The sequence below is a fragment of the Abrus precatorius genome, unplaced genomic scaffold, assembly GCF_003935025.1.
Source record: "Abrus precatorius isolate BTA unplaced genomic scaffold, Abrus_2018 Scaffold8, whole genome shotgun sequence".
NCBI classification, from domain to species: Eukaryota; Viridiplantae; Streptophyta; class Magnoliopsida; order Fabales; family Fabaceae; genus Abrus; species Abrus precatorius.
Genome location: NW_020874428.1, coordinates 2,908,134 through 2,932,954, shown reverse-complemented (window position 1 = coordinate 2,932,954; position 24,821 = coordinate 2,908,134). Strand labels below are relative to the sequence as shown.

General features: G+C 29.4%; 2 protein-coding genes across 2 annotated transcripts; both read right to left on the bottom strand.

Annotated features, from left to right (window-relative positions):
* Window positions 1–1,631: 1,631 nt before the first annotated feature.
* Window positions 1,632–7,100, bottom strand: LOC113847858 (nuclear nucleic acid-binding protein C1D-like). Its single transcript, XM_027477158.1, has 5 exons — window positions 6,783–7,100; window positions 6,633–6,688; window positions 6,448–6,502; window positions 5,718–5,970; window positions 1,632–2,121 (listed from the first exon to the last, which is right to left on the bottom strand). Exons 1-4 carry the CDS (start codon window positions 6,991–6,993, stop codon window positions 5,732–5,734), a joined length of 561 nt encoding a protein of 186 aa, XP_027332959.1. The 5' UTR covers window positions 6,994–7,100; the 3' UTR covers window positions 1,632–2,121; window positions 5,718–5,731.
* A 1,716-nt stretch (window positions 7,101–8,816) lies between these two features.
* LOC113846635 (aspartate--tRNA ligase 2, cytoplasmic-like) lies at window positions 8,817–13,126 on the bottom strand. The gene is made up of 10 exons (XM_027475123.1): window positions 12,474–13,126; window positions 12,095–12,205; window positions 11,880–11,993; window positions 11,412–11,702; window positions 11,211–11,321; window positions 11,016–11,069; window positions 9,829–9,908; window positions 9,622–9,737; window positions 9,349–9,463; window positions 8,817–9,202 (listed from the first exon to the last, which is right to left on the bottom strand). The coding sequence occupies exons 1-10, from the start codon at window positions 12,978–12,980 to the stop codon at window positions 9,076–9,078; spliced, it is 1,626 nt and encodes a 541-aa protein (XP_027330924.1). The 5' UTR covers window positions 12,981–13,126; the 3' UTR covers window positions 8,817–9,075.
* Window positions 13,127–24,821: the final 11,695 nt, after the last annotated feature.

Here is a 24,821-nt window from a genome sequence, read left to right as displayed (position 1 = left end):
ATGCCTTTAAACTAGGTTCGTGCTCAATTCTTTATGCTGAACTGTGGGGTATCCTACATGGATTGGATATTGCCATAAGATGGGATTATAATCATATTGTGATTGAAACTGACTCCCTTCTTGCTGTTAAGATCCTCGATAAAGGATGTCGTCCTTGTCACCCATGTGCACCCATGGTTACAAGGATTAGACAAAAAAACACATGCTATCACCTGTGTTTGGACTCATATCTACTGTGAAGCTAACTTCGTCGCAGATGCCTTAGCTAAACATGCTCATAGCATAAGTTTTGATTCTAAAATTTTTCATGTTGTCCCAGATTTCCTTTATATTCCTTTGTTAGCTAATTCTTCAGCAACCCTTTTTTATAGGGGGATGTTGTTGTTTTCCTTGTTTTGGGCTTTAGCCCCTTCCTTTCATAAAAAGAAAGAAAGAATGGGTAGTGGTTTACATACAACATATAGTTTGAATAATGGACTAAAACTGCAAATCACAATGTTGTTGATTATTAGTTTTCAACAGTCCATTTGATTAAGCAAATATTGTGCAAAAGAGAACAAGATCACTAAAAGAAGATAACAAAATTGTCAAATATTTAAGGACAGTAAAAGTTGAGATGTGTACAACTGACACCAACACATGTACCCATATAAGATACAACTACAAAGAAACAATAAACTTTGATTATTTTTTAAAATCTAAAAGCAAATGACAAATCTCATACATTTAAACACAACTCAACCATGATTTTGTTAGACATATTTGTGGATGAAAGTCAGTTTAAACTTTCTATACTAAGGTTTGGAGTGTCCAAACTAATTCAAACATGCACTAAAAAAATAGCACAACCAAAACTCAAACTAAGCTTTCATAGCCAAAACTCTTCTCCATTGATGTGCATCAAAGACTATAGAACAAGCTAATTCAAGCTTTTCTATAGAGCCTTGGCAAATTTTACCTGGACCTATCGTAACAACACGAGTTAGGAAGTTTGAGGAAACTTTATAAGCATTTGTTTAAAACACTTGGCCCAAACAAAATTCTATATAACCTGAATTCGAACTTAGTCACATCCTTCCTCTCATTAGGTGCTTGAGTCATAGAGGGTACATGGATATCTACGTTTAAGCTTAATCAATTCATTTTCGGCTGACAAATAATGGTTTTTTTTTTTTAATCACTTGATGTATTTGAATGAATTTTAGTTATTTTTGTTAATGTCTTTCCATATTTTCCCTTGGATCCATGATTTTTGCTATTACATAGGTTGATTAAGTTTATTAACGTCTAGTTAATTTCCTAAGTTAGAAATTCCGAAGTTAAAACAATTTCTGTATATTTCCAAACTAAATTGTATTCAAAGGCAAATGAATCGAAATTTATTTTTTCTGGAAAATCCAGATTTGATAGCTTTTGCTCTTTGGTTCTTCATTGAACTTTTTGACTTAAGGTTTGACTAACCCCTTGTAGTGTCCTCAACATTTTGGGTCCTTGTTTCTTGTACCCAAGGATTCAAGATGATGAGGATTCATACCACTTAATATGCTAGCATTCCAGTTAAAACCACAACCTTAAATGGACTGACTTCATAAAAAGCTAATTTTTCAGGAATTTTAGACCAAGCTTCTGATAAACTTTGATTTTCGGCTAGCCCAGCACCAACTCTTCGATATATTTCTTGCTGAAAGTATCCTTGATCCCATTGATAACGAGTGGGACCAAATAATTCAATGGGGGTAGTTGCTGAACCATATACAAAGTTGAAAGTGTAAATCTAATCATAAAACATAACTAAAATTCCCAGTTATCTCAGCAACACAAACCACAAGCATTTGCCTATTGCATACTGCGATGTTAACTGGATAACTGTTAAACACAACTGGAATGATAAGTTTAGAATACAATTAAAAGATATTGGAACTTTACATACAGAGCACCTTGGATAGTTAACACTTGACAGGTGAAAACATGTCAGGATGCCACCCACTTGCCATTTGATTGATGACAACAGCATTGAGAGTATGTTGCCAAGAATTGATAAGAACATTATCCAAAAGTATGGATAGCAACAATGACTACGTGATATAACCTCCCATTAACACAGCTTCATGTTCAAATATACTGCAAAAATAAAATACAAAAGCAAATATCTCAGGCAGGACAAATGAAGAAATAATAGGACCTAATTTTCAAAAATTCTGCAAATTCAGGTAAGCCAATAATTCATAAATGGTATAAAATAAATGGGTTTTCCAATGTATATACAATGACACAGAGAATCTATATATAGTACAATTTTATTGAAGACCACAGGATATCACAATTCAATACATTGATGACATTAAATGATACAATTTCCAACAAAAACTTACTATTTATTAATTTCTTTGTGTGCCTTTAGACACACATTAGAAAAACCGTAAAATAAATAATGGCTAGACTTGTCTATTGCAGCCATTATATATATTGGATCACTAATAGCATTAGTGTCAGACTGGTTTTTAATTGACTAAAACCACAAACTTCAATCTTACATATACTAAAATCATACATTTCTTTATTTAAACTCAGATTCCTCAATTTAAGCAGAATTATGAACACACAAGGAAACATAGTAATCAATAGTGGCCATAGCAACATTTCAATATAGCAACTGTCATGCTGTGAATTGCGGCCAAGAACAGAGCAAATCATGGCCATCGCAGGTGCTATTTCATTTCCTAGGTTAAATTCTTACTTTATCCTCCCTTTTTGAACATCGGACTGACTTTTAAGGGGGATAATCTTGGAATTTTGCCCTCTTTTTCCATTTCTGATATCTTCCCCCTTGTTAAGCCCTAACATTTCCTCCCTTTCTATTTCTCTTGCTTTTTCAGTGGGACATGCTTTCGGTTCCTCTTGCTTCTCTAGTGCAACATCGAGAGTTACTATTTCTGACCAATTTCTTGTCATCTTCATCTTTGGAGACATGTTTTGACGTGACCCAAACATTTCTGGTCATCTTCATCTGACAAAGCTTCTGACATTATAAGATGTTTTTCAGTCGTCTTTTTCAACTCCAACGAAGATTTTGACGTAACCCGAACATTTTCTAGTGACTGAACACTGTTTTCTATCTCCCTTCATTGTTTATTACTTATTTCCTTCTCTGTTTTGTTCCAAATTTAAAGGCCTAATACAGAAGCAATGACTGCTCCTCCCAATCAGTCACAAGAAAGAAACTACCTCTTCCTTTATTTTATTGTTATTGACATTTGGCATGTGTTATGTTCTCAAACTTTCATTTTTTATCATTAATTATGCATATGTCTTTAATTTGTGTATTAATTTTATATTTTTCAGCATGTGCGTAACTTAATTTAAAATTTCAGAATAGCGACCCTAAACTCTATCTGCTATAGTGTTTTGGGGTTGGTCACTCCGTGCCACTATTCGGGAATGATTACTATGCAAGGAAAACAAACTGGTGTCAAATAAAATAATCAAACACATATAACCAATAAGCAGCTTGCTCCATGCATTATTTTGCCATCACAATTACATAAGGAGCAAACACCCACTTAGTCAAGTTTTTTCTTGCAAAGGTCCATCTACGTAGAATGTAAATAATTCCAACCCCCCCCCCCCACCCCCAAATGAAATGAACTGTGACTTACAATCAAAGAAAGAGGCTTGGATGAAGTCCTAAAATTTTGATTTTTTTTAAGTAATAAATTCACTTTTTTTTCCTCACAATTTAATGATAGATCAGTTCAAGAGCAAATGAAGGAGGGGGTTACTTGTGAACAATAATAATAAAAATAAACAAGGGAATTAATTATGTTCATACTTTGCTTTTCTTTAGAAGCATACACAGACTAAATATACTTAGTGTTCCTAGCAATGAACTCCAACAGGAGGTAGGGAGAATTTAAATGTGACAAACATACCTAATTTACTTCAAAACCAGCTAGGGAATGGGAGCTCTTCATATATAAATACCAGGAACCATCGTCCCCTCAGTCACATTAATTATGCTAAGTTGTGAACTCAATCATAGAGGATTCTCCAAATATCGGGAAACAAATTCTAGTGAGAAAACTATATTACCAACTTTTGCTAAAACTTAATAATGACTGGTTGCAAATGCAATATGAATTTGACTCCATTGCTCTACTTTTAAGAGTATAAGATTTTGAAAATGACACCACAAAACCATCGAAAGATCTTGTATAAGCCATGGGATAACACCTTGGTCCCGGTGTAACTTTTTGAATTGTCCAAATGAATCCACCTTGTTAAGATGGCTAACAATAAAGAATGGTTAAGTCTAATTACCCATAAGAGTATATTTGGTTACAATAGTTCAACCTCCAACTTGGGACTTTAATATGTGAACATGAGGCAGGTCCTTAAATTTATAACTACAAAAGCATTATTGCCAATACCAACAAAGCATAGCTCATCACAGATTCCATGTTAAATGACAGCAGTAAAGGGCATGTGATATTGGAAGGCTAACAAAGCACGAGTCTGTTAGACTTGGAGCAGCATTTGCTTATGTAAAAGCAAACTAAACAGTTAAATTTAACCAATATTAAATTTTTTAAAAAAAAGTAACAACTGTGCTGCCTTCAATAATAATGGAGAGGGTTATCAACTGTGTAACCTATTCCAATGGCCCAAAAAAATATCCTTGAGTTCCATAGAGGGGTCTTTATTTTGTTCTCTTTGGACTTCATAAAGGTTCTTTGTCCACAAGTTGACATGTTAATAACTTGGATATTTTTATCCATTTACAGGTTTGAGTAAATGATTTGATCCAAATCAATGCTAATACTGGAAAGATATAAGCAGCTATATCAGCTCACAGCTCATATTCCAACGTTGCTTAATTTCTAATTTCCTTTAATATTAATTATAGTACTTATTTCCTATCATTTACTAGGCTAGGCAGCATATACGATTCCAGTCCTGCAACATTGTGACATTGGAGTTACCAAGGGAGGAAAAGGCAAAAATATGGCAGGTTTCCTATTCACTAGTATTTGACAAATAATAGGTGCCCCATTTTGTTGATATTTGTCAGTTCAAGTCTACCCAGGTTCCTCTGATGTCAACAACAATGACTGCTAAACTCCAATTTTAGCTGGGTTGTTACTCTTCTGTATCATCCTCCAAATAATAACATTTCAAAACATAACTTAAGCCAAATATAGACACGTGTTGCATCTATGATATTCTACCTAAATTTCAAACAATGATTACATGTCTATATAAGTCCACCCTATGTTTCTCTGAACTGCTACATTTTAAAATTGATAATAACAATTTTTAACTTCCAAAAACTTACTGATGATAACTGACGCTAGATCCATGACGAAAATTTGGAACAATCTCCACATACAAGACATTTGAAAGACAAATCTACAACTTCAACTATTAAATAATAATAAAAGTAGTAAAATGTTTTCATATGGTCACTCCACTAATTAATTGCAATACATAAATGTTAATAGCTGTTGGTCCAAATATATGTAGAGGATCCACAGATGCATCTGTGAACTTACAAAGATCCCCTAACATGTGTAGGATCATAGTTCCTTATGACAGAGTCAGAGTATATTCTTCATACTCCAAATTGGAGACCAGAATCCACTTACTCTACCAAAATTCATATAATTCGAGAGACATAAAATTCATAAAAGAGTAAATGAGGACATCACAGGAAGCTCTACCAGAATTTGGCAAATCAACGTGCAAGTAGCTCATCATCATCATCATCATCATCATCATCTGAAATGTCAATTACTATTGCTCCCCTAATACTTCCTTTATTATCACCAAGAAGTTCCGCCTTATTCTCCAGGGATTCCATGGCATCAATTTGTTGTTCAGAAGATGGATGCTTCCTCTTTTGACCAGCACATTCCTCATCCTTCATCTGCAGATCATCCCCTCCATTTGTGTTCCTGGTGTCTTGCCTCTGTGCTGCAAGATATAACCAGTTCTTCACAGCCAGATTCGAGATTCAAAATGAAAGACAACAACACATACACAAGGCAAGTTAAGGAGTGTTCAACAAAGAGGATACTCAGAATCCAAGTCATCCAATCAAATCCAAAAAGAACCTTGCTAACGTGAACTGACAATCCAAAAACACCCAAAAGAAAGAATTAGGACCTGCTTATGAGCAGCTTATAGAAACAGCTTACGACTCTCATAAGCTTTTTGTAACTTATTTGAATAAGCTTCTTGGTACAGCTTATCAAAATAATTTTCTAATTTATGACATAAGCCCTGATGTAAAAAGAATTTATTCCAAAAGTGCTTAATTAAGCTGACAAAAGTATGCTATTAAAATTTCAAAATAAGTACTTAATCTTGGTATGATGCAGCATGGACCATTCATTCTCAACCCACTTAACAAACAGTTCATGAAGAAGAAAGTAGAAACACGAGAGTTACCTTCACTCAAACGCGGAAGGCGTTCAAGTTTCTTCTGTAACAAGTTAATCTTGTCCTGGGGAACAGAAAAGCAATAACTTTAAACAGCATGCATAACCAAAGGTTGAAACTTTACCGGGAAAACATACCATGCAGCATAATTTAAAGCATACCCAAATGACCCATTATTGCAAAAATGCACTTACAAGCTCGGATTTCACAGGATGATCAACAGGGTTAATCCCTCTGCACCTCAATTTCACTGAAGACAAAAAATGTAAAAAAGAAATGAAATGGAATGAAAAAATAGATAAAAGTGAAAAAGTAGTGATATTATTGAAGAGGTTGCAACAAACATGAGAAGAGGGTGGAAGCGAGTTTGGCGAGGGAGAAGAGGGAGTGAGCACGTTGAAGGAGTGGCAATTGAGCGAGGAATTGAGGATCAGAAAGAGAGAGGAATTGGGGTAACTCAGTTTCAAGTTGTCGAAGGCTCACCAAAGTACGGTTCAGTGTATCTAACACAGCTTCATGTACTTCAACGCCTTCCATTTCGCTTCCTTTCACCATTTTCTGTCTCTCTCTCTGTCTCTCAAACAAAGTCACAGATTACACGCACGCACAGGGCGTATTGTATTTGGGGACCGACCACTAAAATTCCGTTTTAATTCCTAAAATTATAAACTTCAACTGCTTCAGATGATTTTATAATATCTTTATTTTAATATTTAATTTTATAAAAATTGGTTTATTTTAATTATTTTTATTTTATATCAGAAAGAATTAAAGAAATATTATTTTAAAAATTAATGATTAAATTAAAATGTGATAAAATTAAAATATCAATATTTACAATTTAATAGATTAAAATAGGATTTAGTCGGGTAGTAGTATTTCTTCTAAATAAGAATAATTATCTTATTCAGTGTTTGATTTATATTTTTTTTAAAAAATGTAATAACTTAATTTGATTGATTTTTAAGATTTTTGTTAAAGAATTTAATTTTAACATATTTTAGATATACTTTTTAAAAATAATTATTATAAAAAAATTAATTATATAACAATCTGTAATTAGATAACAATGTTATTAAAATTTGAGTGCAAACTCAGTTCAAGAATGTAAGAGAGAATAATTTTATGTTTGTGTAACTTATTTATTTAAAAAGTCTTAGTAATTTAAACTTATGAACATCTTGCTTATGTACTTTTTAGTTTATATACCTATAACTTGCTAAATGTTGATATGTAGCACTCTTTTTCAAGTCTAACTTTGATGTAGTTGTAACCTGTATTTAATCTTTAGTTTGAGCCTGTTAAGTCAAGTTTAAGTTTAGGCTTCTATCACATGCCTTTTTCTCTTTTTTCATTGCTTGAGCTGGTATTCATTTTTTTTTTATATACTTTTTTTAGATGCAACAAATTTTCTGTATTTCTTTTCCTACTCTCATACTAATTAAAATTTGAATGCAGACATAGTATAACAATGTAGGAGAAAGTATGCTGTAGGTATGTTATTCATGTACCTTTTTAATTTATTACTAATTAACCAATATAAAGCTTTAGTATCTCAAATGGGAAAAACTTTTACATTATGATTGTATTTTAATTTAACTCAGTTTTAAAAATACAAGGAAAAGATCAAGAGTTATCTCTCAAAATGAAATGAGTAAGATTCATATCGAGAAAAGTATTTATAAGCAATGTATTAGACACCAGCATTTAGATAATAAGCAAAGTATGAATTGTTGCTAGACAATTCTTTTTGTCGTTTAAATTACATCCCATTTACTAGAATTTAGGCATTAGTCTGTATAAAAAATATATATACAAGGCTGTACCCAAAACAAAAGACTGCAGGCATTAGTAAGTGAAACTACGCACACTAGTTGATTTATTTGTATGTCAAATGGATGCAACGACATGTGGCTTGGCAACTTAATTGTATAGAGCAACATGAAGATTGAAGAGACTACTGGCGGGAATGCTTCCCTTGGCCTACTACTTCATAATAGGGGTTGGTAGTGCATATGTTATATCCTGTGGCATAGTCCATTGTATCATGCATTTGGTTATTTATTTATTTTTAATAAAATATGCAACTGCAACTAAAATACAATTCTTATATATAAATTTATGCAGGACCAAAAAAAAAAAATTGTTCGCAAAACTGGGGTATTTTGGGTTTTAAATAATGATGATTATTAGCAAATGGGATTATGTTATATTATCTATTATCCTGTGTAACAATTGTTTTTTGTAACCAGTGACTTGTATATCAAATTAAATCAATATTTTCTATGGTCTGCCACGAAGCATAAGCACTCAGCAACTTCCTCCACCGCCACGTCGACAACAAGCGCATCAAATTATGATCTCTCAGTGCATTTTAGCTCATGGGATGAAATTTATCATTGATTAACCTGGATTTTAATTAGAGGCAAGATGATCCTTCTGAAGTTGGGTCAGTTCAATACCCAATGGCAATTACACCAGGTCAAACATGAGAAATAGAGTACGGTATAAACGGCTAAATATCAGCTCCAAGACTGAATTTAAATATATATCTTTGGGATTAAACAGAAAAAACATTGCCATAACAAAAATTGAGAAGACTCGGAATTTGAGCTATACTGTTTGGATATAATTTTATCATGGTGCAATCCTAAGTGGGTCACGAGGGAAAAGCGATGTTTTGCGAATATTATTTAGGCCACAGAAGAGCATTACTACACGCTCCAAACCTACTCCAAAGCCACCATGTGGCGGTGCACCATATCTGCAAATGATCAAAATCAAGCAATTAGTTTTTGATAGACAATGTTTTATAGACCAAAAAAGAAATGCAGAGCTAAGAAGTAGGAGCCCAAACACATAATGTAAGCATTATGAAACATTGCATAAGGAAGAGGAGATAAATAATACCTGAAAGAATCAATATATGTAGATATTGTCTTGACATCAATGCCACAAGCTGCTGCACGTTGTTCCAAAAATTCTGGCACATGAACACGCTGAGCTCCTGAAATTATCTCCTCACCTAAGAGACAAGGAATCAACAGAAGTTCAAGTCAAATAACAGAACAGTAACATAAAACACATCTTTGAAGAAACAAGACAGTTAAGCCAGACATCATGAGTTATGTGCACCAGATTGTGATATCAAGGCATTGTATGACAAAATAACTTATTACTTACCTCTAATAAAGACATCAAAGGAGTTACTGTATGCTGGATTGTCATAGCAGGGCATCGTATAAAATGGCCTTACAGCCAAAGGGTACCGATAAAGGATATAGAACTCTGTGCCATATCTATAAATAGAATAACAGTCAAAAAGTTATTTTAAAAAATAACTCACAACAACAAAGAAAAATTTTAGTCAAAACTGAGAAAAGGAATTACTTCTCTAAAACTAGCTGGCCCAATTTCCTTTCCGCTTCAGTATTCAAGTCACCAAAAGGTTCAATTTCTATTCCAGCATCCTGCAACAAAGCAAAATCATTACTAGTTGCAAGACATGCATACTGTAAATTCCTATTATCCTAATAGTTTCAGTATAGGCCAAGTTCTGTTCTGGGTCTTGAGATCAAGGATTCAACAGGCCAATGAACTCCTAGAACCATCTATAAGAACACAAGTAGGCAGGAAGGCCTCAGATCATCACCTCTCACACCACTTAGAGAAGAACAATTAGAACGATTACAGGTAATAACTGGTTCACCAGCCAGATGACTGTCTGAAGAAGCCCTCTTAATAAAGTCAACCAAGCAACAATGAACAAACAACACAGTAATGTCATGCTTTATTGGACCCCAAACTGACAATTTTTCTTTGACAAGCATAGAAGACCATGACATAGAGACTCAACAAACATATCCAATACTTCATATTGGGAATGATTTGGTTTATAACATATGTATCAACCGATTGATTCAGATATGCCTTTGAGTGAGTCAAGAAGGAAGACAAGGTGGAGGACTCGTGGGACTAAGCATGAAGAGTTTGACATTGTCACATTGGTATTGTAGGTAGGCTCTGTGGCTATAAAAAATAGGCTGAAATTTGTCCAACTAGGATTTGTCTAAATGACATTTCCCACAATAGTTGTTGGACTCAGGAATTAGAAACACAAAATGGTGATTGTATTACAGAAACAATCTGGTTTGGTGACCAGATTTGCAGTGCAAGCACTTAGCACACAATGGTTCCCCACTCAATACACAGCCAATAACAAAACCACCATCTGCATAATCCACCCACGCACACATCTAGTATACACACACATAAACATAATGCAATAACATACAACCCACAATTAATACAAATAAAATGTCTTTTTTTTTTCATTTCCACTTCCACATAAAGACTTTAGCATGATTGTTGACAGTTGACATTTGGTATGCTAAGCTATAGATTAAAATGTGCTTGGGCTACTCCCATTAGTGCTTACATCCCCTCCCCCCTTCACAGTATCATGAAATATACGATGCAATAGGATAAAGTAAGATTCAGGCATCACCATTATTCCATCATACTTTTTTTAATCTACCACTTGCAAGTTAATTAGTTTAGAAACTTATAAACCTTACCTTGAGCATCTGAACCCCTTCTTCATATGTTAGCCGCAGAGTTTGTCGCAGATACTGCACATTCACAGGGACATTGTCAAATCAGATACAAAAACAACACATAACTATTGAAAAACAAATCAACTAAACACTACACAGCTAATAGCACAACAAATCCACTACATGAGATAAGTTAAGATTATAAAGAATAAGTACCTTCAAAGGTTCAAATGGGTACTGAGACCCCACAGCTTCCAGATCCTTCTTACAATGATGGTTCAAACTGTCAAACATAGCGACAAATAATCTATCAACTATATCCATCACCTGCCCAAAATCTCAAATCATCAGTTAACCATTCAAGTCTCAACAGTTTCAAAAGCAAACACATTACATTTGCTTACAAGCCAAATATACCTCAAAATAATGCTTCTTAATCTCCATTTCAACATCGAGACCAGTAAACTCGCACAGATGTCTGTGAGTGAAGGAATCTTCCGCTCTAAACACAGGACCAATCTCAAAAACACGGCCAAAATCACCACATATTGACATCTGCTTGTGAAGCTGGGGTGACTGAGCCAGGCAGGCAGGATGGCCTTTGTAGTCCAATCTAAAAACGGCAGCTCCACCCTCACTAGATCCGGCAATCAACTTTGGAGTGTGGATTTCAAAAAAACCTTCAGACAATAAGAATTGTCTAAATGCCTGCCCAACAGAGCAACCAGAAGTTAATCATACCATTTAGCTGAGCATGACACTGCATATGCACTTCTTACGTGAGTGGTTCAGAATGCATTTATTTCAACAAACTTAAATTTGTAATATGATTTAAAAACAATAAAACAAACTCTTCAAAATAACATCAACAATGGCAAGCTTTACATTTCCAACTTGAGACTGAATGCGGAAAATTCCTTGATTAGCTGGTGTTCGCACGTCAAGTACTCTAAAATTCAATCGTGTGTCCTGATTAACACGAACGAGTTGTTCACCAGCCTGCACCCATTAAAAATCCCATTAAAACACATATAAAGGAAGATCAAAATAATAACAACACATCGATCACACAACTGAACAATTACATCTAATTAAACTACCTGAAGAGCCTTCTCAATTTCAGCTTCACTCCTTGCAGCATCCTCAAGATTAATCGGTAGAGTAGAGACAGCCCTACTCACACAGTACAACTTCCTCACTTGAATTTCCACCTACGAAAACAATCACAAATTTCAAATTCAACCACTAATCTTCAACCTACCAAATAAATAAATAAACAAAACTACACCTTCAAATTACAATACTACAATACCATTTACCAAAAAGCACTATTCAATAATTTGAATCTTCATATCATTTCTAATTGGCATTGTATTAAAAAAAATAATCAAACTCTGCATGACTGCTACTACGGAGAGAGCATTGCAGTATCCTAATCGAAAATTTCGTGAACCCTAACAAACAGAAAAGAACTAAAACCTGCTGCGTAGCGCCTTTGATTGGAGATGTGGGAATCGAAACGACGCCTTCAACGTCAACGATAGACTCGCGGCTGAGTGCGGCAGCGAACTTCACCATCTGCGGGCTCACCGTATCGGCCTGCGCCTGCACTAAGCACTGCACCGTGAAACCGTTCTCTCTGATCACCAAGAACGCCATTTTCTTCCCCACCGGTCGAATCGTCTGCGCTCTCCCTCGGATCAGGACCGTGCGGTTCGAGAGACAATCGGCCAGAGACTCCACGCGCGTCCATGCGCTGACGTCCACCGGAGTCTTCGACTGCAGCTCCACCAACGGCACATCACCGTAGTTTCCGGCGAGGGGGTCAGTCTCGTCGACTGAGAGGTTGGCGGCGGCGGTGGTGGCGGCGGCGACTTCCTGACGGCGGCGGAGCTTGTCTTGCTTTGCGGCTTCCTTCTTAGCGGCTTTTTTGCTTATCTGTGTTTCCGACGAAAGCGCGGGTTCTTGGGATTCCGAAGACGACATGGTTTCGCGTGAAATGGCGAAAGTAGTGACAGTGTTGTTTTAGTTATCTCTTTGTTTGGTGATAGAGTAAATAGAGTAGACTTGAGTGATTAGAATGTTGAGGCAATGAGAGAAAGTTGCTAGGGTTGTTGATTTTGTTCGTGGAAGAGAATGGAAATGGGAATGGGAATATTTATAGTACGAAATTGAAACGTACTTATTCAAATCCAATTCTATGACTTGAAAATTAAAAATGGTAATCAATGGTATTTGCCCATAGGTTCTCATACTCACAAACCTTGCATACAACTTGTCCTACTACAATTTCCTTTTTTCTTTTCTTTTTGCTGTATCGAATTAAGATAAGGGCTGACTAATTTTTTTTTAATGTAGAGATTATTAAAAATATTAAATTTTGATTAATTTGTTTGAAGAGTCTAACTATCAAGGAGAAATTATAGTTTAAGCTCCATTTTTTGGTAGAGTTTTGGATCCATGTGGTCTATTTAGTCAAATAGCTATTGATAATTAAAAATTATTTGAGGGATAAGATGTTGAGAGATGAACCTATAAGCTAATAAGATAATACATGGAATTATATGTAATTAGTAAAATTAACTGCTTAACTTACTAATACATGTAAAAGGAGATATTCATGTATTAGTATAATAATTAGAATTTCACTAAATTCATTATTACCATTTTTATTATTAAATAAGATACATTTATAAAAAAAAATTATTAATCTCAATGTGAAGTGTTGAGTTTAAAATTAAACAAAAGTATAATAATATTTTTTAATAAAATTTTACTATTTTAGATATTTATTAAAAAAATATTTTTTATAGAATAATAAAATAATATCATTTTTTGGAAATTAATAAGAACAAATCTAATAAAAAAATTTATGCAAATCTTAATCTATAAATAATATTATATTTAGGATTGATAAAATAAGTTTACCTTATCTACTGACTCAATTAACTTGCTAAAAATGATGGGTTAACTAAAGTTTTTACACTCTATTCATATATCTAATATGTCTCCTTTTATTTGTCAAAATGAATGTCAATGGTCCTTTTAAGCAAAATTTTATGATTGAGCATTTACTTAAAAATATACTTATATTGATTAATTATTAATCATATAATTTTATTGATTTAGTATTATTTTAATCATATTTATATCATTTTTCTTTTTTTTATCAGCCTCTATATATAATTTCAGAGTATTAATTATTAAGTGATAGCATTTTTAGAAGTATTCTCAAATAACTTTTTTTTATTATTTTAAATAATAAAATAAAATAAAAATATATATTATATCGTATAAGATATTATTTTTACTACATAATTACTCATACATGTCACTTAATATGATACGTAAGTGTCCTAATACATGTCTATCCTTATCTTTTAATGACTAAGTGTAGTTATGTATGTATATTTATTACATGTTGACCAATTTTTTAATACCAACTTGAATCATGTTTCTTTAACTAACTTTGTGTAATTTTAATTGTGATGTTATGTCAATCATACATTTATATTACATATTACATTAATTTATTTTTAATGTGATTTTAACTCTGATACATATTATGGTTGTCTTTATTGTTCTTTTTTCTTTTGAAAAATTACCTCTATGTTTAAGTTGTAAGTTTAAAAAATATAGAATTTCACTATGTAGATATATTTGAGTATGCTTATACCATTATTATGTCTTTGTGCGATATTATGTATATATTTTATATTAATATTCACTTGTTTAGTTTTATAAATAATACTCATTTGTGACAACTTTCCATATTTGTTACTAACATAAACATAAGACTTATTAATAAACAAAGTAATTGAGTAAATGATTCATAAAATTTTGTATAATTAATAGACTTCAAGACTAATACAAAAAATTCAAACACAAGAAATAAGTTTCAAAACACTTTAAGCATAATATTACTTAGTTAACTCTAGTTGAATATTAATATAAAATATCAAATAAATTCATATAATATTCCTAAGATACTTATGTTATACACAACTTTTAAACCATGCTAATTTTTTATGTTATACACTACTTTTAAACCATGCTAATTTTTAATAAGCATTCTAACTAAATATATATTGACATTAGATCAATGATGCAAAAGTTCAATGAAAACTTTTTAAATAAAAAAATTACTAACTTTACACATTACTTAGAGGTTGTTACAATTTCTATAGTGACCTACGACAATTAGTGGTGGTGGAAGTTAACTCATTGATCAACCTAAAATTGCATATACAGATAAATCAATTAATCCATCACAACTTCTTCAAAAATCTATAAGAAATGAGATGCAATGCTAGTTGTACATGTAAATCCTCCTCTGTATATAGAAACATTTTATCAAACTACTAGCATTATCAAGGTATGTAAAATTTTTTTGCATGTTATTGTAAGTGGTCCAAATAAATTTGTATTCACTTTTGTTCTTGGTAGCAACTGGTAACAACCATTATTTAGTTTCCCTTCAAGACAATATCAATACAATGTTTTGAATTATACTGAGATGAGAAGGCCAAGTTAAAAAAGTTCTTTAAGTCAAACAATAGTAAGGTTGCATTAACTATTGATTAGTGGTGAATGATGATCCAAAAGATTTGAATACCTCTATTTCTAACATACATAGTATTGCTAGATTTGTTAAGTCATCCCTCAAAGGTTATGTAAGTTTAAAAACTATGTAGAGTTTACTAGAATTTGAAGTAAAAAACTACTATACCTAGATGTTTCAACTAGGTAAAATTCTACATATACGATGCTAAATAATGCAAAAAAAGGTTTGAAACTACATTTAAGATATTCAAGTTTGAGGACCCCAATTTATTGAACTATTATAGATCAATTAGAGCACTTACATGTATTGATTGGGCATATTCTAAGGTGTTTGTCAAATTTCTAAAAATATTTTATAGTGTTACAAAGGTTTTTTCAACCTCGAACATTATTAGTGTTCATGTTGTGTTTATGAACCCCATCTTGAATTGTATGGGCTTGGACATGAAAAAAAAATATATAACAAATATTAGGTCAACTCTCTTCAAATAAGTTACTTGTTATACTTTGGTGTGATATTTGATCTTTAATATAAATGAAAATGTATTGAGTGTCTTTTAATGATACGCATCTAAATAACTATTATCTTTTTATTGAACTAGCAACAAGTGTGAAAATTAAGATATCAAGAATATATAGTTAGTATTTCATATCATGTGAAAAAAGAAGAAGAAGATCCTAAACTGATTATCAAGAATATATAGTGGTGAATGCAAGTGTGAATAAGTGCACAATGATTTGCTGAAAATGGAAGCATTCACAAGTCACACACTCGTTTCTTGACGAGACTCTTGATTATGTCTTTGCTAGAAGGGTTGGGTCGGTACACGTGTATCCGTGTTGCTGTGGCTAACCGACAGCTATCTAAACTGTGAAGTCCTCAAGGGATTCCAAGGGCATTGAATATGAAAGTGAAATTAATGTGAAAATGTAATGTGTATGAAGTAGTGTAAGAGTCGTAAGGTTATAATATATGCATTATAACATGTGAGTTGATGTTGTTACGATATATATGTTATAATACATCAACAAGTGCGATTATGATACGTATATTATGACATATCAATTGACGTAATATAATACATGTATTATGACGTATTGATAAGTAAAAAAATGCATGATCTAAAGTGATGAACATGATTGACTATTTGTTCTGTGTGTGCTCTTTTGTGATGGCTACTTGGATGATTTGAGGGTTAATGTTAATTTAATTTATGTTAAATAATATTCCTAGTACATTATATACATGTAATTACTTTGCTTATATTAAACCAGAGATTTAGTGGGGCGGGAGATACTCACCCTTACTAATATTTTTAGGTAATGAAAATAAAGAAATGAAAGATGTCTAGTCTCTCCTAGGATCATAATCCAAGGGTATTGGAAGGAAAACTACTCTATAGGGACTAAGTCATTTGAGAAACTGTATTGTTTTATCAAATTATAATTTGGGTTGACCAAAGTTTGTAAATGACTTTAATGTTAGATTTTAGAATTTAAATCCTCGAACAAATTTTGGTTGTAAAGAATATTTTGGAAATGTTCTTGGTGGGAATTCAAAATTTATATGTATTCAAAATGAACTGAATAATTTGTTAGAAGTAAAATTGAGTTTTATTTGATTATTTTAAAGTTTCAAAGTTTTACCCTTGGAAGCTTTCCTTTTTTTGGAGTTTTATGAAATTTTCATAAGAAGGGAATATAAAATTTTTGTCTTTATTCTATTATTAACTCTATGAATAAAAATAAATCTATTTTTATCCACCATAAAATTTGTTTATTTGAATAAAGAAAATGAAAGCATTACAGTGGAAACATAATTCATCAAAGTTTCATATACTGTCTTGCATGATGTAAGATATTGTAGTCACTCCAATTTCAAAAGAGGTGTCATTATTTGTTTTTAGCACTGCAAGTATGGTCTTAGAACCTCTCTAAATCTAAATGTAATTGAGACTCTTATTTGAACACAAAATTAGTTATAGTCAACACTAATTAAAAAAATTCAATGTGGGTAATGAACTAGAGATGTATGAAAGCATTGTATAGGTATATCATTTTTGTTCTCTTTTTATTTAATATATATTTTTTGTTATTACTAATTGTATCACATATTTATCTTTTTTATTTGTCTAAATTCTATAAAAAAAAAAAGAGAAAAAAAAAAAGCAATAAGAAACAATGGAATTAACAGCAATTATATCCCTAATTTTATCATAAGCATCATAACATATAGATTTTACAAATCACTTTAAGTTATTTAAATAATTTTATTAATTTTTAATAATGCATATATATATATATATATATATATATATTATTGACAAAAAAATGGCTTTTTTTTTTTTATAGATTTTTGTTGCCCTATTTTTTATTTTTTATTTTGTTTAGTTTATAACTTTTATGGTTAAGGTTTTCTTGTAACAATTGTTTAATTAGTTTTTTATGCCTTATAGCAGATTGACAATCATCTAACAATCAATTGATGTACTTGTTATTTTCAACTCACTACTATCTATTGTAGGTGGTCTATTTTTTTTTTATTCATTAAAAATTATATTACAGTAATGTATATTGATATTCTCCATTTGTAGGACTAAAAACTATGAAGGAATTGGACTTAAATCATATATTAATATTTCAATGAAAATATTAACATAATTTCTCTTTTGCATTAGTAAACTGTTTATTTTTTTATTCATTTTTACCTTATACTTATTTTAATTTGTGTTTTCATTTATCAATCTCAATATTTTTAGTTTGCAATATAGGACAGGTATGTGCGAGGATAACGTGAATTCTATACTTAGTTCAAATAAATCAAACTTTTTTCTCTTATTTTAATAAAAGTGATTGAATTCGAAACATACATTATTCTCATTACAATTTTTTCTTTTTACCTGTATGTAATTTTATATGTTTTACAATTTTAACTTTTTATATTTCTCATACTTCATACACTATCGCACGTACCAACTGTAAACTTAATATTTGAACCCTTCAATTGTTGTATAAAATTTCTATTATCTACTTATTGATTTATTTTCAAACCAAATTGGTTGCAAATTATATTAGATTGAATAATTTATACTGTGGTTGCTGACCACTACACTAAAAATTTGGCCAAATTGCATGCATTGGAATAGAAAATATTACTTACGCTTTACTTATTCATGCATCAGTTTTACAAATTTAATTCTAAACATTAGCTTCACACAATATTTTCAACCTCATGATACATTCCTAATTAAAGACCCAAAACAAGTTAAAAATATTAAAGAAAATATGTGAATGATTGTAATGTTAGCATTCATCTTCAGTAGTATCCAATCCAAAAATTAGCAATCTACTTAGACAATGTTTCTCAGCTCAAGGTAAAAGGTTTTGAAGCATAATATCAGAATCAGATTCTGCAACTTTATCCTATCAAATGAAAAAAATTTCCTAAACCAAAATCAGTTGTTTCTCCCCCATTCAAAATAAGGAATTTATACTGTTGTCAAAGCTACCTTATCATGCCATGACACTTTTTTCTTTCTTCTTTCCTTTTCATTGATTGATAAATTCATTGGCTTCAGTATACTCCTTGCAATTGTCTTTCCCCCTACCTCCTCCTTCCCATTGCTTTCTTGCTGTGTCTTCGTCTGCAATAAAAATTTTGACTCCATTTTTTTTTTCATTTAAACAAATTCAACATGTATTCTTCACTCAAATTCAGAGAGTACATTTATGGATGTGTATATTGTTCATATTTAAGTGATTTTGTTTGACATACTTATTTTTTTCTCTTAAACTATTTTATATGTTTAGAAATATAATTTAATAAAACACTTATTCAATAAACTTCAATTATATGAAAGTTTATACTATATTAAAAAAGTTATTTAAACATTTGAAAAAACTATAATTTTTTTTTTTGTATAGAAATTCTCCATAAACACTCTATAAGTTGGGATTTTAAGCAAAGTTAATACCTCAGTTGCAGTGTAATTCCTCTCCTTTTCAATGGGCACATAATGACTATCTGCATTTTGGCAAAGACCAAATTCTGGTTCAACCTTAGAAAGTTGTAATTTTGTTAAATATTTATGCCGTTTACTCAAAAACCTGAAATCATAAAGCATTGATCAATGGTCATAGAATTAATAATTCAAAAGAAGGAAACATAATAACAATGAGTTGAACTCTGAATGAATGTTCCGTACATAACTTCATCTTTAAGTACCTCTCGCTTCTGCTTTTCCACTTGCAATTTCCTTTTCTTAGAAACATATTCCTGTGACATTGTCAATCTTTTTTGGTAAACATTTAGCTTTCAATCCTAAAAAATAATCATAAATTCAAAGAATATTAACCTTTAAAAGAAAATTCTCAGCCATTTCAAAATCAATAATTAATTTTTTAAGCATTAATTTGATTTCTAAGCATGCATTTTCTGTGGAGGAATCATCAAAAGATATTTTACCCTCAATAAAATATTTTAAAAAATAGATTTTGAAAATATGAAAACCTAAAAATCTTCTTTATCACTATCAAATTCAAATTCGTCAAATAGCATTATACTTTCATATATATAAATTTTTATTTTCTAAAATATAAGATTCTATATTCTTGCAAATTGATACCAAATACAGTTAAATTGTATATTAGAACTTTAATCTAATCAGATATAGTTTATGTAAACAATTTTGAAAGGTCTCATTTAAATAACAATAGTGAAACTAAAGCTTTTAAAGAATCTATCCCATGAATAACTTCTATAATATCCTATTTCATTCTTTTATAAAAATAAATAACTAATTCATTAAGAATAATAAGAAATAATTACATATTATAAATTTATAATATATTTAAAAAAAATTTATAACATAAAATGATTAAATTAGTTACTTATATATTAAGAACTTACTTTCATAAGTTGCTTTTAACTTAGTTTAACAAACTATTTAATATAATTTTTCAAAATAAACTTTGTAAAATTTATCACAATAAATTTTATTAAAATAATTAGGAGATAAGTTATTATTTTAAAAAAACTATTAAATAAATGTTTGAATAAGTTGTAAATCCAAATATTATATATATATATATATATATATATATTTTGAGTGTATGTTTTACTAATATAAATTTTACCATAACTAAAAATATAAAAAATAATTAATATATTTAAAATAATTTTTTTATTTTTATAATTATAATGAAAATATTAATAGTTATATTTTTATATTAGAATTATAATATTCTTTTAGAGAATATTTGAATAAAAATAATATTAAAGTGACATGTGGACAAAAATCTAAGTACAAGAAAAAAGTTACTTTAAGAATAAATATATATAGAAGACATTTTCATTTAACTTTTAGTATTATTTTACCAATTATTTATTTAATAATTATTATCATAAAAAAGACAATAATGTAAATACATACAAAACACTATTATTATAAATAATTTTTTATTTTATGATTTATGAAAAATTTATAATATATTTATTAAATTTTAAATATATAATTTAATATATTTTATATTTTTAAATTTAACTTTTCCGTATAATGCGCAAAGGATAATAGTTAAATATTAAAACAGTGTAAAAAATATTTACAAATAATTAAAAATTAGATTTAAAAACACAAAAATATAAAAGTCTTCTTAATAGTTCATCAAATCAAATTCTTTGCATGATATTTCAATTTCGTAGATAGTTTTAAAATTTTAAAGCATAAGATTCGATATTTTTGCAAATTAATACCAAATATAATCAAATTAAATATTTAATGAAATTAGATATGATTAATGTAAAAAATGTAGAAATGTCTCCTTTAAATAACAATAGTGGAACAATAGCATTAAAACGACCCACCTCATAAATAAGCTACAGTAACATTCAATTAGTAAGAATTAAAATATGGGTGAGACTGAAGTGAAATAAAAAATGCATAATTAAAATATATAAAATGTAAATAGGAAAAACATGAGAGTGACATGTAGATAAACCTAGTGAATAAGCAACAACTTTATTCAATGAAGCAATTAATATTTTTAAAAAAGTAAAAAGGTTAATTAAATTAAATAATAAAACACTACAAAAAAATCATTAAAAAAATTGAATTTGAAAACATGAAAATCTAAAAGTCTTCTCAGCACTCTATCACATTCAAATTCGTTGGATAGCATTTCAATTTATTATATACAATTTTCTTTTGCTATTTATTAAATACAAAATTATAATTTATGAAATATATAATTTACATTCACTCTTAAATTAATGCCAACTACGATTAAATTAAATAATATAATTTGAATCCAATCAGGTATAGTTAATGTAAAAAATATTGAAAAGTTTCCCTGAAATAATAATGATTTTTATAACATATAAAAAAGAGTATATAATAAAAATTAATAAATAATAAAATTTATTTAAAATTATAATATTTAATAATATCAATAATTAAATTACCTTAAATTTTATAATTTATAATTAAAATACTATTCATCATGTGCACTTTTACATAAGTTAACATAAAAATAACAACAGTGAAATGAAAGCGTTAAAATGATCAACTCATAAATAGCTTCTACAATCGCAAAATTTAAAGACCAATTAAAAGATGAGTGACATTACTCTAAAAAACATTGATGTAAAAAAAATAATTAATTCATAATAAAAGTAAAGAATATAAATAACATAACATGGACAAACTTAGTACAGTAAGCAATTGCTTTAATAAATGAAATAATTAATAAATTTTAAAAAAAAGTTTACTTAAAATAAGTATTAAAAAACTACTAAAAATGCAAAATATCATTAAAAAATTGAATTAAAAAACTAACTTTTTTAACACAATAAATTTTAATATAATAAATTTTTATTAAATATCGCGTGATTCGATGTATTAATGTTATAATTTATGATAAAAATATTATTTATTAGCTTTTATTGTATATTCTGATAATCATATCAAAAAAATAAATTAACAATATTGGAACTAAAGCATTAAAAGGGTCTACCTCGTAAATAACTTGTACAATATCATTTATTTAAAGACTAATAAAAGATGATCGAGATTGAACCATAAAAATAAATAATCTATATATAATAAAAATAAAAATAAATAAAATATGAGAATTCCCATATACACAAATCTAGTATAATAAAGAATAACTATAATATAAATATATAGATGCTCGTAATCGTATGGATCCTACGGTTTAATTTTATTGTGCGTCAAACAAACATGAATACAACTATCAATCTACTACACACTATTTTTTTTTTCTTTCCTCATTGTTTGAACAAATCTATGATTAAAAGTCATAGAACAGTAGATTAAATAACAACATTTTATTAAAAATAAATTTAGAATATAAAAATTACTCTAACCGTTAACATTTTAAAGTAAATTAACAATATATTTTAAGTAATTCAATTTATATATATAATCAATCTTCTTAAAAGTTTTACTTATAGATCACTTCTAAAAACGATATTTAACAACAGTAAATTATTGTTATGTACTATCAAATGCTTTAAGCATAAGATGAAAAATAAAAAGAAAAAATGACACCAACCTTTTGTAGCTCTAAATAATCTTCCAACTGCGAATTAAGAGTAAGCTTCGCATGTTTCTGAGAGCCATAAGATTGACGAGAATTAACAGAACCCCTTTTCATATTTATATCTCAATCCTGAAAATTCAATTAGAAAGGTATGAGTTTTCAATGAAAAATTTAATTCACAGACCCTCCTTCTCTTTTCAACAGCACAAGAAAAATGCATCCATAACAAGACCTCAACACAAGAAATCAACTTTTAATTTAGAGAAAGAGGTAGAGAGTGATCCTCACCCAAGAGAATAACAAGAGGAGCAGAAAAGTTATGTCCATTGTTTTCAATTCAAATATTTATAAAGTAAAAACAATGTGATAGTTTTATAATTAAAACTATAACGAGAAAATATTTTTTGAAATTAAATAAAGTCAAAGAGATAAGAAGTACTGGAAAGGGATAATTGAGAGTAGAGCAAGAAACTATCTATCTTTTGGAGAAGAAAAAGGGATGATGCAAGACACATTGATATAGCTTTCCCTTCATCGTATCTTCTATCACGTTATTTTTAAAATAATTCTTCTTTTGATTTTTGTATTTCTTCCAATAAATATTATAATTTTAGTGTACCTTTAGATATTCAATTTTAGAGAGGGAAAAAAGGGTACATTGAAAAGAGCAAGGGTATTTATCATTTATTTTATCTTGACTTATCACATCTTATTAGTTCAACAAATTTCAATAGGACAATATAAAAATAAATAAATTTCTATGTTATTATTACTCTTAGAGTAGTTTCTTTCGTTGGAAAAGATCTTGAATAAATATAAAAAAGATGTATTCCAATATTATCTTCATGAATAAATAAAATTTTTAATAGACTTTAATTTTAACACATTATTAATATAAACAATTTTATATTATCAGTTAGTCAAAATATATGGCAAATATATCATTTAAATCAAATATAACAAAAATTAATTATTCTAACTGATGTAATAATTTATGATTAGGTATAATAGTATAAAATATATTTATATGCGACTACAATTCAATTAATTTTGTTCATTATTTAATGTAATTGAATGTAAATCCTCATTTGTTTTTTTAAGTTAATTTCTCCTCAAAATAAATTTTCTACACTTATTTTTTTGTCTAAAAAAATCACAATGGAAAAGTGTAACTTTTTTAATGAAATATATTTATTTCAACAAACAATTAAGCAGCATAAACCATGGTATAATGATGAACATTCATAGTTGAATAATCATACTTCTTACAATTTAGTTTTATTTTGTGATGAAATTGATAGCTTCAGAAAAAACATCAAATAATTCAAATTCAAATATCAAAGTGAAACATGCATGGTCCTAATTGTGTGGGATGCTGATCCTAAATTTATGTCAACTGTAGATCATGACGAGAATTATAGAATCATGGGATAATAGTTATTCAAAATAGTTATTTTAAATTTTTTTAATTTATCATTTTAATAATTTTATTAACTTCAAATAACATTGATAGAGTAAACAAAAATTTATAATTTTTTAATATTTATACAAAACATAAAATAGTAATTATTTTAAAATGGATAACATATTTATTTAAGTATCTACATGGTTAATCTTTTAAACCCACTGAGTTACATTCACTCTTTATCTCTATAATAATTCCCACAAAATTCAGTTTATATCCAAATGCACCGAAGCATCTAG